Source organism: Echiichthys vipera, assembly GCF_963691815.1.
Source record: "Echiichthys vipera genome assembly, chromosome: 19".
Taxonomy (NCBI): Eukaryota; Metazoa; Chordata; class Actinopteri; order Perciformes; family Trachinidae; genus Echiichthys; species Echiichthys vipera.
The window spans coordinates 5,635,203-5,648,260 of NC_139844.1; the positions used below are offsets into that span (position 1 = coordinate 5,635,203).

Genomic DNA, 13,058 nt, shown 5'->3' on the forward strand with positions numbered 1-13,058 from the left:
TAATCCTGCAGTAAACACAGCAGAAGAAGAAAAAGAGGTCGATTAAAGGAAACATCTAAACATCAGCGAGAAAAAATGCAGAGAGGTCTTCAGGAATAAGTTTTAATAGTTCTTTCATGTGAGATAGTGTTGTCCATGTTTCATGCTGTTGAAGAAGAAGACATGTTATGAGAAGATCTGAGAAGACGCCAACGGAAAACAGCTGGGTCAGAAGGGAACATATTTAGGTAAGCAGGCGGAGCTAGGGAGGAGTGCTAAAGAGGGACGTACTGCAGTGACACAGAGTCAGTTGATAAATCAGCAGTTCCCCTTGTGAGAACACACCGAGAGAGGGTCAAAGTCCTGAGGCTTTAACACAGACAACATCCAAAAACAAGTTCTCTGGTTCTATTTTAATGTCCACAGTTGCCGTGGATACACATTACTAAACCTCTATCCTGATTGACAGGTGGCTGTGTTGCCCCGCCCTAAAGCATCCCCTGCTTTATGGTCTGTTTGACTCTAACTGGGGCCATCATTTACTAAATAAACATCATGCTCTATTCAAGAAGACATGAAACTAGAGACTGAGACATGAACTCATTAGGAAAATGTTTAATGAGTGAAGAAATCAAGAAGTTTAGGCTCATTTTCTCATTGACTTCTATACAATCCCACTTCTTTATGGAGCCAGTGGAGTCTCCCCCTGCTGAACATTAGAGAGAATGCAGCTTTAAGTGGATTCTCCTCCTGCTGGACATTAGAGAGAATGCAGCTTTAAGTGGATTCTCCCCCTGCTGGACATTAGAGAGAATGCAGCTTTAAGTGGAGTCTCCTCCTGCTGGACATTAGAGAGAATGCAGCTTTACGTGGAGTCTCCCCCTGCTGGGCATTAGAGAGAAAGAAAGCTATGCCCATTATTTTTTACAGTTTACGGACAGCAGGTAAAAGTATGTGTTGATACTCAGCTGTGCTCTGTAAAGGAAGATTAGAGCTGCCACAGGAATGACCAGCTCCGTGTGGACTTAGGTTGAACCCAAAGTCACACATCAAACTGAATTACCACCTGCCAAAAGACAAGTGCTGGTGAGCTTTGAGGACAATCTGTATTTGGACCACTCGAGCAGAAAACCATCATTTTCAGAGTCCTAATTTAGTGCAAATCTCTCGTGTACTGCTAAAACGGTGAATTGAAGGAAGAAACAGCCCCTGCGGCGGTAGCCAAACAAAAAAGGTTTGATTCCTGCCCTGTGTTTTTTCCCACGGCATGTTTCTCACAAGACGATGAACTTTAAAGGCTGCAGGGGCCATGTTTGTTGTCCAATTTATTCAGTCAATCTGGTGGGGATCTGCTGGTGTTTTCCAGAGCTTTTCTTTCTTTTAAAGGTTATGTTTTATGGTGGAGGTCTGGAATTAGAAGCCCAAGCTTTTCAATGTGATAAAAGGTCAGGGAGTTGATCCACGCTGCATATGAAGGCAAACAGAGAATCATAAAAATAAACATCAGGTCAATCTCGCACACACGCACACATGCGAACGCACATGCACGCGCACACACACACAGATGTTTTATTCAAACTGTAATCATTTCATTCTTATTTCAGACGTTACATGACTAATCTCCTCTCTGCACTCTTATGATCTCCTGAAGTCCGCACTTTCTACTTTCCTACAGTCTCAGACCTGATAAGGCACACAATACAGAGCCCACACACACACACACACACACACACACACACACACACACACACACACACACACACACACACACACACACACACACACACACACACACACACACACACACACACACACACACACACACACACACACACACACACACACACACACACACACACACACACACACACACACACACACACACACACACACACACACAGAGAAATGAGCAGGATTCTGCGGTTTACCCAAAGCTTGAGTTCAACCGCAGAGTAAAGAGAGGCTGAATAAAAATAAATATCAGGGCACACGCACACGCACGTAGAGAGAAAACCAGAGGAAGTTGGCCTCCGTGGTCTTTAAAGAGCTTGCCCTGTGTCTCTGTGTGTGTTTGTGTCTCCTACAGTGCCGTATCAGTGTGTCCCACCTGCTTCCTCGTCCCCTTCCATGCCGATGGGCCCGGCCTGAGGCGTCTCACCGTTCTTCAGGCAGTTGTGGATGTAGGTGGCCTTCCAGCGGGCGTACTTCCTGTGCTGGATGTTCTGGTCGAGAGACACAAAAAGTGGTTATTAGTCGTGTTGTGCGGCAGTCTGCAGGGATATTAAGGGTGATAACATGCAGGTGGAAGTTCAGATTTGTATTTATCTGTAGCAGCAGGGGAATAGAGATGCACAGATCCACTCCTCCAGTTGCAGATACTGATACCAAAGCTCTCTTTGCATCATATTCACATAACAATTCCAAAGCAACTTCTTTGAAAAACAAATCAAGTGCACAGCAGCACATCGTCAGTTCTTGCACACCATAAAGTCTCTAAATAAAACTCTGAGAAGCAAACTCAGTCAGCGGCTGTGATTCCATTCAACAGTTGACACCATTGTATGCAAAATGTCCCCTAAAAGAAATGTGAGTGAGGTTTCCATTCACTGGTTCGGAGTGAAAAGACCAGGCTGTAATCGTACAGTAAACAGAGCAGAAGAAGAGGTTGACAAGGTGAAACACATAACAATCCACGGGATAAAAATACAGAAAGGTCTTTGGAAATTAGTCCTAATAGTTTTATTGTCAGCTTGTGTTGTCCATGTTTCACGTTGTCCGGAGACAAAGACACGTTATGAGAATATCTGTGAAGAGGAAACAGCATCAGTCATGTGAGTTAAACGTTCGCTATGTCAGATCGATTCAGCAAAAGTTTCAATCTCCTGTTTTACTATCATCATAGTCTTGTTCCATTTTGCTGTTTCCAATGCAACTCAATATAGATTTGACGTTTCACATCAACCGTATGAATATTTGCATTTTCATGTCATTTCTTTGTCGTGCCCCAGGTGTGTAAAGGCCTTACTGGTGACTAAGTCGCTTGGGTTTGCAAGAGAAAGTATTATTTGTTGGGAACATTAAAGGTTGAATATGTAGAATCTTAATTAAAAGATATATTTAAAAAAAAAAAAATTATTATAATAATAATACGGGGTACAGAATTAGAGTATTGCTTTTTCCATAAAAAAATATAATTAGTCTGAATTAGTATTTCTTTTTCAAATTGACGGGTTTGACAATGACTTTCTATACTGTTTTGTTTTCTTTGTAGCAGCCAATAGCGTTGGGCATTGCTGGTTGTCTGTTGTTGGGTGCAGCTACTGTAGGCTGGCACTGGGTGAAATGGAGTTTGCCAATCCTGCAGCTGCTTCGGAGCCTCGGTGAAGGGGCGTTATTTGTCCCAGCAGCTGAGTTAGCGGAGACGGGCAAAAACCAGAGTCAATATAGGCCAAGCATTTACTCCATGGACTGAAAGAAAGGAGAGAAACTGAACGAAAGGGGAGAAAAGGAGAGAGCCTTTAAAACGCATGCAGAAATGGCTACGTTTCTTCTTGATCGCTAAGACCACTTTCATCTTTACTTAGCTGTAACGGCTAATGCTAACGGCTAAAGGTAACTGTCATTCAAACTCCCAATGCAATACTTGTTTTTAAGGTGCGATTTGGGTTCAAACTGGCTCAAACAGACTCCGGTCTCCTGTAGGCTACTGGGCAACGAACCTGGCAACCCGATTGCTGGAATTATTTTTTATTGCGACGAGGATCTTAAGACACTAGATGGCGGAGTTCTGCTCATTCTCCATAATCAACCTTTAATATTCATCGCGCAGGGGTAGAGGTGAAAACTGTCCCAGCTGATAATCAACTCAGTGAAGTGGGGCAGTGATCGGGTTAATGGGTTAAAGGTACACGAGAGGCAGGATGTTTGAAAGGAGGCAGCAGGTTTCCACGGACATGAAGCTGATAAGAATGAATGGAGAAAGTCCTGCTTCTGCCAGATAAGTGCCATGTTTTCACCAACAACAGCAGCAGACAGGAGGGCTGAGGTCTTTCTGAGGAACGCCTCAGTCTTTACCGTAAAACACAGTGACTAAAGGTAGACCTCTCTAATCACTAGAACAACACTGCGGCCAGATTACACCACGCCACGGAAACACAAGAACTTTAATGACTCCATTTCTAAAGTCAGAAGAAATGTGACTCACTGTGAAGATATTTCATGAACTAACAAGACAGGGAGGTTCCCCTGCAGTCTCCAGAGAGGGTTATGGATTCTGTAAATCCAGAATTTACTCAGGGTTCCTGCACCTTTAACAAAGCCAAATCCAAGCACGTTTCACCTTCCAGCTTTGGTAAGATCCATATTTGTATCCAGAACAAACCTCAGTATTCAGTAAACATATTATTGCACTTGTTCATCACATTAACTGAGATGTTATTGTCCTATAAACAACCAGTTTGTTGGAGACAGTTTACTACAGATTAATGAAAATTTGACAGGAAAACTAACTCCACAGAAATATAATCACCAACTGTTCTGATCATCTGTTCATCAGCATAAGGGATTTTTTACACCAGAACTTTTTTTTTCATAGGAATGAACGTGGCTCCACGCACAACACTGTATCCAGTTCTTTTATACATCCATGAGTGTAACCAGCTGACAGTTCTGTCTGATATCAGTCAAGGTTTATGACCTAACTGGATTGGATTATTTTAAGTCTGACCTGTGGGATTTTAAATCTTCTATTTGGTGGCAAAAGCTCCTGAAATGTGATATGCGCCAGAAATGCCACCAGCTAGACACAACATCCCCGAAGTATATGCAGTTTGAAAATTTTATCTGACCCACAATCTTTAAACACATTTGTAACAATCAAGACAGTCAAGCTTTAAGATATGACATTCCTTGTGATGGTGAGCTGTTATTTATCAGTTGTATCATTTAAGCCACCTACAGCCTTTCCTCAGGTTATCTACAGGCTCCTGTAAAGAGATGGACATAAATACCTATTCTCTGCAGTGTGAGTGGACCATAAACTCCTATAGTCTGACACGGTCCCTGTCAGGGCTCACTGACTCATTGTGGACAGCGATAATCACAGTAAGACGGATGGTCTCTGCTGCCTTTGTCTGCAGAGATTCAGTGATGAGACAGTGCAGATACGACTGAAACACCTGTTCCTGAGATCCTCTGCAGGGCTTTTTATTCATGCCCCCTTTACATATGAGAACAGATCAAATGGTGTAGTTGTCACTGCTCACATACATACATACATACAGTACACACATACAGTAGCTCCTTAATGTTGCATAGATGTTAGAGAATACATCCACCAGAGGATGACGGTGGAGAAAGAGGCGAACCCAGACGCAGCGTTGTTGACGGAATTGACTTTACATTGACGTTACTGTTGTTAGGAGATATTCTAAAGGTAATAACATCACATTTCTTGAGTAATAATTATGAAATAGCAGAGAGAGGGAGAACAAAACGATGGCAATATGAATCTAAGAGCCTTTTTGTTGGCGGAGTATCGTGAAGGAGGAGGATTAAAATTCCCAGTACTGATGCAACTGTCCCACTGTGGAGCTCCACGTCTCTACAGTTCACATGAAGGAACAACAGTGTTCTTGTACATCAGGACAGTCAATATATTGTTCTACCTTGAGATAACGTTTAGTTCTAGTACACCGTAGTTTATTTAGCACAACAAGCTAGCGAGCGAGTCGGTCAGAAATGAAACAGAGCTGGAAGGTGCTTTTTAAAAGCAGTTAAGAAACAGTTTGGTTGTTTGTAAACGTAATTTCTCAGAGAGCATGCAGCTGGTGACTTTATGAGACGAGGATGGTGTGACAGCATCCTTTTCCAAAGTCATATTCAAGCACTTTTTAAGCATTTCAAGGTGCATTTGTCTTTTCCAGCACCATCCAACTATGGTTAACCATTTGATACCATATTAGTATCCAGAACAGTATTCAGTAAACTTATTATGTCACTTGTTCATCACATTAAATGAGATGTTATTGTCCTATAAACAACCAAACATGATGTTTGGAGACAGTTTTCTACAGAGGGACGACAAGTGAAAGGAAACCACCTCCACAGAAATATAATCACCAACTGTTCTGATCATCTGTTCATCAGCAAAAGGGATTTTTCATGAAAAAATATCACAAAATTATATTTTCACTCTCAAATATGCAGATCTGCTTTTCTCTGTTATATCAGATATGACATCACCATATAACAACATTCACAGCACTTTCAGTAGGGTGAACTGTGTGTGTCTCTGGGCGTCAGTGAGAATCAGAGTTCCTGATGGACCGCAGTGTTCAGTCACACCTGATCCACCTGATCTCAGACTCTTTTTACTGGCTGAAACTCAATCGCTGCTGCCTGTCTGTGTCTCTCTGAGGACTCATTGTCTGCTGGAGGACTCCCTGACTGGACCACAGTGCCCTGTTGATGCTTTAATGGCTCCTGGGCGACAGAGACACAAGAGAGAGAAACTCCTGCTGTGTGTCACACATTCACATGGAGATCGAGAGTGTGTGTGTGTGTGTGTGTGTGTGTGTGTGTGTGTGTGTGTGTGTGTGTGTGTGTGTGTGTGTGTGTGTGTGTGTGTGTGTGTGTGTGTGTGTGTGTGTGTGTGTGTGTGTGTGTGTGTGTGTGTGTGTGTGTGTGTGTGTTTGTGTGTGAGACTTCGTTCAGCACAATATTGGTGGACCACAATTACAGAACGATATTCAATTATGCAACACCATTTATGTATTTTGCGATATCTTCAGTGTTTCAGTGTGCAGGTACAGTCACAAATAGACTGTTCCCATTGATTCACACTGATGCATGCAGAGTATTTATGAACAGGCTCCTGTGAGGTGACCGGGATGACCGTCTGAGCTGCTGAACTCTGGTCCGTGGTTTACGGTTCCTCTCTGCAGACTGAACACATTCAAAAACTCCTTTATTGCTGCATCTAATAAGCTGTTAAACAGCGGCAGATAAAAGCCAGAATAGCTCCGGGTTGATGTCGGTGATTTGAGTTTTTGGACTGTTATTGTTATCACTGCACTGATGTTTATCTTATATTAGAAATGTTTAGCTGAACAACTGCGTGGCACCATGTTGACATATTTCTTTTCAGCTTCACCACACGTTTACTGTACAAAAGTCTAATTGTCATGAATACATAAAAAAAAACATTCACTCCAAAGTTCTACAATCATTCCTCTCTGATCAGTCCAATAAAACTTTCCAGTCTGCAACCAAAACCACAGTCTAGATGTTCACCCTTCCTTCCTGCATCACTTTCCAGAGAGCAGAGATGTTGTCGCACCACCTCATCCAGCCTTGCTCACACCTTCACAAGCTGTCATGGCAGCTTCGATCAAAGCTTCGAAATGATCATGATGTAGTCTGGTGTCCATCTGCAGCAGAGAGATATGTCTGCCCCGGGGGAGCAGCGCAACCCCGCTGTGCAGGCACACGCGTAGTCCCGCATGGGGATGAGTAGCAGCATTCACACACGATGTAGTTCCCTCCGTCTGACTGCAGAATCTTGACGTAGATGTCTATTTGAGAGCGAGGGTAGAGCTGGGTCATCACAGGAGCTTAAATGTCTGTTTGAGGTAGACGGTCCCAGTGTGGTCTCCTCTTCCTCTCCGCCATGCTGAATGTGGCCACGCTGTACTGACAGTTGATAACAGCTCGATCATGACAAATCCGGCTGAGCGAACATCGTATTACATGTGGACCGTAAACCACAGCCAGAGCCTTCGTGTTTCCTTGCTTTAATACGCAGATCCATCTGCCTGAGAGAACACACCCATACGGGCCTGAACTTTATGCAGCGTGGTGGCTTGTCTTTCATCTAAATGGTATCCCTGGTCAGACAGCAGCTCCAGGCTCGCCATGTATCATGTTGCTTTTTATGGTTTTATGGTGTGTTTTTTTCTTTTATGCAGCATGAGTGGCTCGAGAGTAATTCCCCATCTTGTATGAAGTGAAGTTAATCTTGAATCTTGATGAACAAACTGTCAGTGTTTACTTCATCTGTGTAATAACTGCAGGCCTCAACACTAACTTCATTCATTAAGATACTTTGCAGCTGTTCATCAGCTTAATAATGAAAAGTATACAAAATATAAAGAAAATGAGAATCAGCTTTATTACAGGAAGCAACATGATTTTCTTACTCGATCTTGGACAAAATGTAGTTCTAATATATGTATTCATACATTCTGCATCCTTACTGAAGCTCTGTGATGTTTACATGAAATGTTCAAACACTAAACTCCTCGTTTTGTTTTGAATACACTTTCCCCAAAAACAGAAATATTCTAAATGTTTTTGCATGACGTGTTTGGAATCTTTGGGAACATGTGCATCCCCACGAGGATCTAAAATTAGCAGTTTGTTATGAATGACTCGTGGATTATTAATGATTTTCAAACTTGTCCAGTGGGGTACTACAGAGCTGGATTAGTGGGTCAGCTGTGTCACGAAAGTCGCTTTCTTTTAGCGTCGGTGTATCACCATGGTAACTTATGCTTTCAACCAGACCTGGTATCTTAGGGCGCACGCACACTGTCCGTCCGTGCCGTGCCCCGTGCTTTAGGGTACTTGTTCCCCCCTCACTCTCCCCCTGCTATTTTTTTTTTGCCAGCACGCCTTTATAATGATTATATTTATCTGCTCCTCTTGAGTGAAATATACGGCCCTTGAGCCGGGGTGAGTCAAATGACGCGATACAGGCCCTTTTTATGAGAACGCGCATTGAAACTAAAGCAGAAATCCTGGCTTGACAAATTAACTCTTAAGTGAGCTTTGTGGTTCCATTTAACTCTGATTACCAGTTTCGTTTTTGTCGATCCGGGTTATCCAAAGAAACCCTGGGTATGTTCAGCACGCTTCGTAGAACACCCCTCAGGCGACATTGGTGTATTTATTTATGTCTTACCGGAGCCTTTTATATCAGCCCAGTTTAAATTGGTTTATTAACAGATGAGAAGCACCTGAACGCTCCATGAGAGGATCCACATTCTTTGTTTAAAGGCACAGATGCATTATCATTATCTGTGACAACACAGACAACACTTGTAAACAAGATGAATGTTTGGTTGGTTCTGGTCTCTTCGGGGAATTTGTGGATTAAATAAAGCCGGCTGGACGCTTTAACAAATGATCTGACTTCCTGCATGATCCCGACTGCCTCCAGTAATCTGGTTTGGTTGATTATCGTCACTTAAGAGAGTATACAAACAGTTTGCAGTGACCAAACCTTTATCTTACCTCCTCTGACAACTCCCCGAACACAGACAAGACGTCCAGCAGCAGACTGGCTGAGTAGAAAGACTTGATCATGTTCCTGGAGGAAGAAAGGAGGACAGGAAGCAAGAGAGAGCGGAGGTAAGAGGGAGGAAGGCAGGGGGACGGAGGTAAAGAGGTGGAAAAGAATGAAAGCGGGAGAGAGGGAGGAGAAACATGCAAAAATATTAGTTCAGTGTTTGATTGAGGCATTGACTTTCCCTCTCCCCACGTCCAACAAAAACACAGTGTTCGGGTGAAACACCAAACTAGCAGAGCACACTGGAAACAGTCGCTGTACAGATAAACTGCACAAAGAGGTGGCTGCTGCCCTGATGTGATTCCCATTATTTCATACATCTCAGTGTGATTGTATAGAAGTCAATGAGAAAATGAGCCTAAACTTCTCACTTGATTTATTCCCTCAGTAAACATTTTCCTAATGTGATTATGGTCTCAGTCTCAAGTCTTCTTCTATACAGGGTAATGTTCATTTAGTAAATTATGGTGAAATTTAGAATAGACCATAAAGCAGGGGATGCTTTACATGGCCACCTGTCAATCAGGATAGAGGTTTAGTAATGTGTCTCCACGGCAACTGTGGACATTTGGGTGTTGCTTGTGTGTGTTTTCACTTTATCACACTTCTTGAACATTTTGGACGCTGAAAATGTCTTCATCAGCGTTATGTTGCATCTTGATAACCGAGCTAACGTTAGTTAGCTAACTGGTAACTTGGAGGGAAACTGCTGATTTTCAACCATCTCTGTGGCACTGCAGTACCGTACAGGCAGATGTACAGCCAAACTCAAGGCTTCAAACTGAAAAAATTAAAAATATTGATCATCTTTTGGTTCACCTTGCTAACAAAGCCAGCACGAGTGTTAGCTGGTAACTTTAGGGAAACTACTGATTTTCAACCGGCTGTGTCACTGCAGCAAACAGCGCCAGCGACCGGAGATCCTCGCTCATCAGCCAGTAGTCCACAGGATGAGTCAGACAGTTAAAAAAAACAACTGTAATTTTCCTTCTTTAGCATTTAGCTTAGCATTTATCTTAGCACAGCGCCATATAAACAACAGATATAAACAGCCTGAAGCTACTTAGCAGCTCCGCCCTCTTGTCCAAATATGTCCAGTCCAGTTTCAAAAATGCGGACGGGCAAAATACCAAACTTGAGGTTTCAAAACGGTCGTCCACAAACCGACAACGTCCATCTCTATTATACAGTCTGTGTGTTACACGAGATATCTGATACGTTTGTTTACGTAGTGGAGTTCTGGGTTTCCTGGATTTGAAGCAGCCGCAGCCCAGATTTACCGGCACCATCATGACTGACGCGCACACGCGCACACACGCGCACACACACGCACACACACGCACACGCACACACACAAGTAACATGAATGGCCTCCTTGTAGCGATGTGTGTGTGTGAGAGAGTTACTGAACAGTGGCCTCAACATGTCGGAGGAAGTTTCTTATTCCACCACAGTTTCCCATAAACATTCACCTCAGCCTTAACATGTGTGTGTGTGTGTGTGTGTGTTTATATGTTTGCTGTGGTTGTCCCTGAGTCCTGATCCTGTTAGCAGACCACTGCCTCTCATAAAAACTGCAGGCTGTTTGTGTTCCCCCTTCAGCGGAACAGAAATATTACCCACTCCTGCTTCATGTACCTGCTTGGAACAGAGAGCTTCTGAGAACTTATTCACACCACAAACAGGGCAACAAGCTGTCGCCTGCATCCATTCATCCTCCACGAGCCGCAGAGCTGACATGGAGGGAAAGGAAGCAGTTTGTAGCATGTTGGACTTGTACGTTTATTGACCTCTCTGCACAATTAATCTGTGACTGCTACGCTCAGACCAAGGTATCGACCCAGGCGGCTTCTGTCCAGTTAAGTACTCAAACACGACAGCCACGTCCTTACTAGGGATGAAATAAGATTCTGATATTGAGATTAATGTCAAATACCACAGTTTCTTGATTATTACTGAGTGGATATATTATTGGAAAATAAAACATGTCAGCCTCCTGTATATTAAGAATAGAGAGTTTGACAACACAAATTAGAAAGAGATATAAAATTAAGCTGGTTTGCTTATGATGATGGATTTAAGTCAGGTGTAAATGATTACAACTTCCGGGACTGGGGTAAGAAAGGGCCCACAGCAATGTGTAATGAAGAAAGGGCACATAATGAGCTTCCAGCAGCTGAAAACGGACCACGGCCTTGAAAACAGAGACCATTTTAGATTTCTACAGCTGCGGGACTATTTTATGAAGGAAATACAAAGTGTAAAAAAACCTGAATGGTGTACTTGATGTGATGATCAGGACATACAATGAAACCAAACTGAAGGCAGTTCCAGTAGACTTAAGAGACTCAGAAGATGTCTCCACTCTGTACATTAAGGAGAAGTGGGAGAATGAATTGAAGATCAACATGACTTTAGAGGAGTGGCAGAATATGTGTGAAGCACAGCACATAACCACAAATTCGAGAATATGGCGGGAATACGGGTGGAAAACCCTGACCAGTTTCTTCATCACTCCCAAATTAAAAAGTAGACAGGCTCCCAACATGCATGTTGGCGTATATGTGGGGAAGGGGAAGCGAATCATGAACACATTTTCTGGGCATGTCAGAAACTTCACTTCAAATTTTGGCAAAATGTACACAACATAATTAAGGAAATCCTGGGTTATGAAATACCTTGAGAATGTAACGTTATATACCTTAGGAACTTGAATCACTTTGTCCTGGTCAAAGACAGATATTTAATGAAACTATTACTGGTCACGTGTAAAAAAACAATAACAAGAAGCAGGTTTAAGGCTGAGCCACCATCTTTGAATGAATGGTTAGAAATCATTAGAGAAGTCCAGAACATGGACAGAATGACTTCTAGACGTAGAATGAAGGGAAATGTTTTTTTTCTTTTCTCTTGGATCTGTGTACAGTGTCATCTAATCGTGGACGAATGTAGCCACGACTGTTGTACTTTCTTTCTTTTTGTTCTCTTTTCAGTTGTATCTGATTTTTGCAGCCGCTCCACGCGTAGAATGTAATTCACGTGGAGATGAAAAATTTCAATAAAATTTAAAGTTATAAAAAAGAAAGAAAGAGAAAAGAGGGCTTGGCATTCTTTTTCCTGTGGAGTATCGCCAGTTTCACTCTTTAGCGCCTAACAACACGTTCTTGCTCCCTTGTGGCTTCTTTTTCTGTATTTTTTGATGTAAAGCACTTTGTAACCTGTGTTTCAAAGGTCCATGCATCCATTTTCGTCTGTTTATCCAACCGCCGAGACATTCCCAAATCAGACGAGATATATAATCCCTCCAGTGTGTTCTGGGTCTTCCCCGGGGCGTTCTCCCAGTTGGAGGCATCCCGATCAGATGCCTGAAGCACCTCCACTGGCCCCCTTTGGACGTGAAGGGGCAGTGGCTCTACGCTGAACTCTGAGTTTAAAAAGATGCTGCATAAATCAAGTTTTATTTACTCACTTTTCCAGAGCCAATTTGTAGGTTTGTGAATATGTGAAAGTTGTACAAATCCTTTATATATTTTCCTTTACGGTGAGAAGCCCCTGTATACTCAGCGCCTCAGATGACTGAAGAGAAAGGATCGAGGGGAGAAGCAGAAACATAGGAGGGATGATGTAGTGTTACCATATGAAAGACACATAAAAATTCTTTCGCCTGTGAGCATTTATTTCATTCCCAGATATTTCCTGTCAGGAAAACACCCCTTAAAAAGCTCCACTC

The 13,058-nt window shown here is 42.7% G+C and overlaps 1 protein-coding gene and 1 pseudogene across 3 annotated transcripts in view; both read right to left on the bottom strand.

Annotated features, from left to right (window-relative positions):
* Positions 1-13,058, bottom strand: part of vta1 (vesicle (multivesicular body) trafficking 1) — a 64,840-nt gene that overhangs the window by 21,474 nt on the left and 30,308 nt on the right. For both annotated transcript variants that reach the window (XM_083933748.1, XM_083933747.1), the window contains exons 4-5: positions 9,274-9,349; positions 2,087-2,201 (exon numbers count right to left, since the gene is read on the bottom strand). In XM_083933748.1, the coding sequence (XP_083789874.1) occupies positions 2,087-2,201; positions 9,274-9,349 (191 nt within the window). The remainder of the gene's footprint in view (positions 1-2,086; positions 2,202-9,273; positions 9,350-13,058) is intronic.
* LOC310961896 (exosome complex component RRP41-like) lies at positions 7,205-7,895 on the bottom strand (annotated as a pseudogene). The gene has a single exon. The product of its transcript is annotated as an exosome complex component RRP41-like (transcript).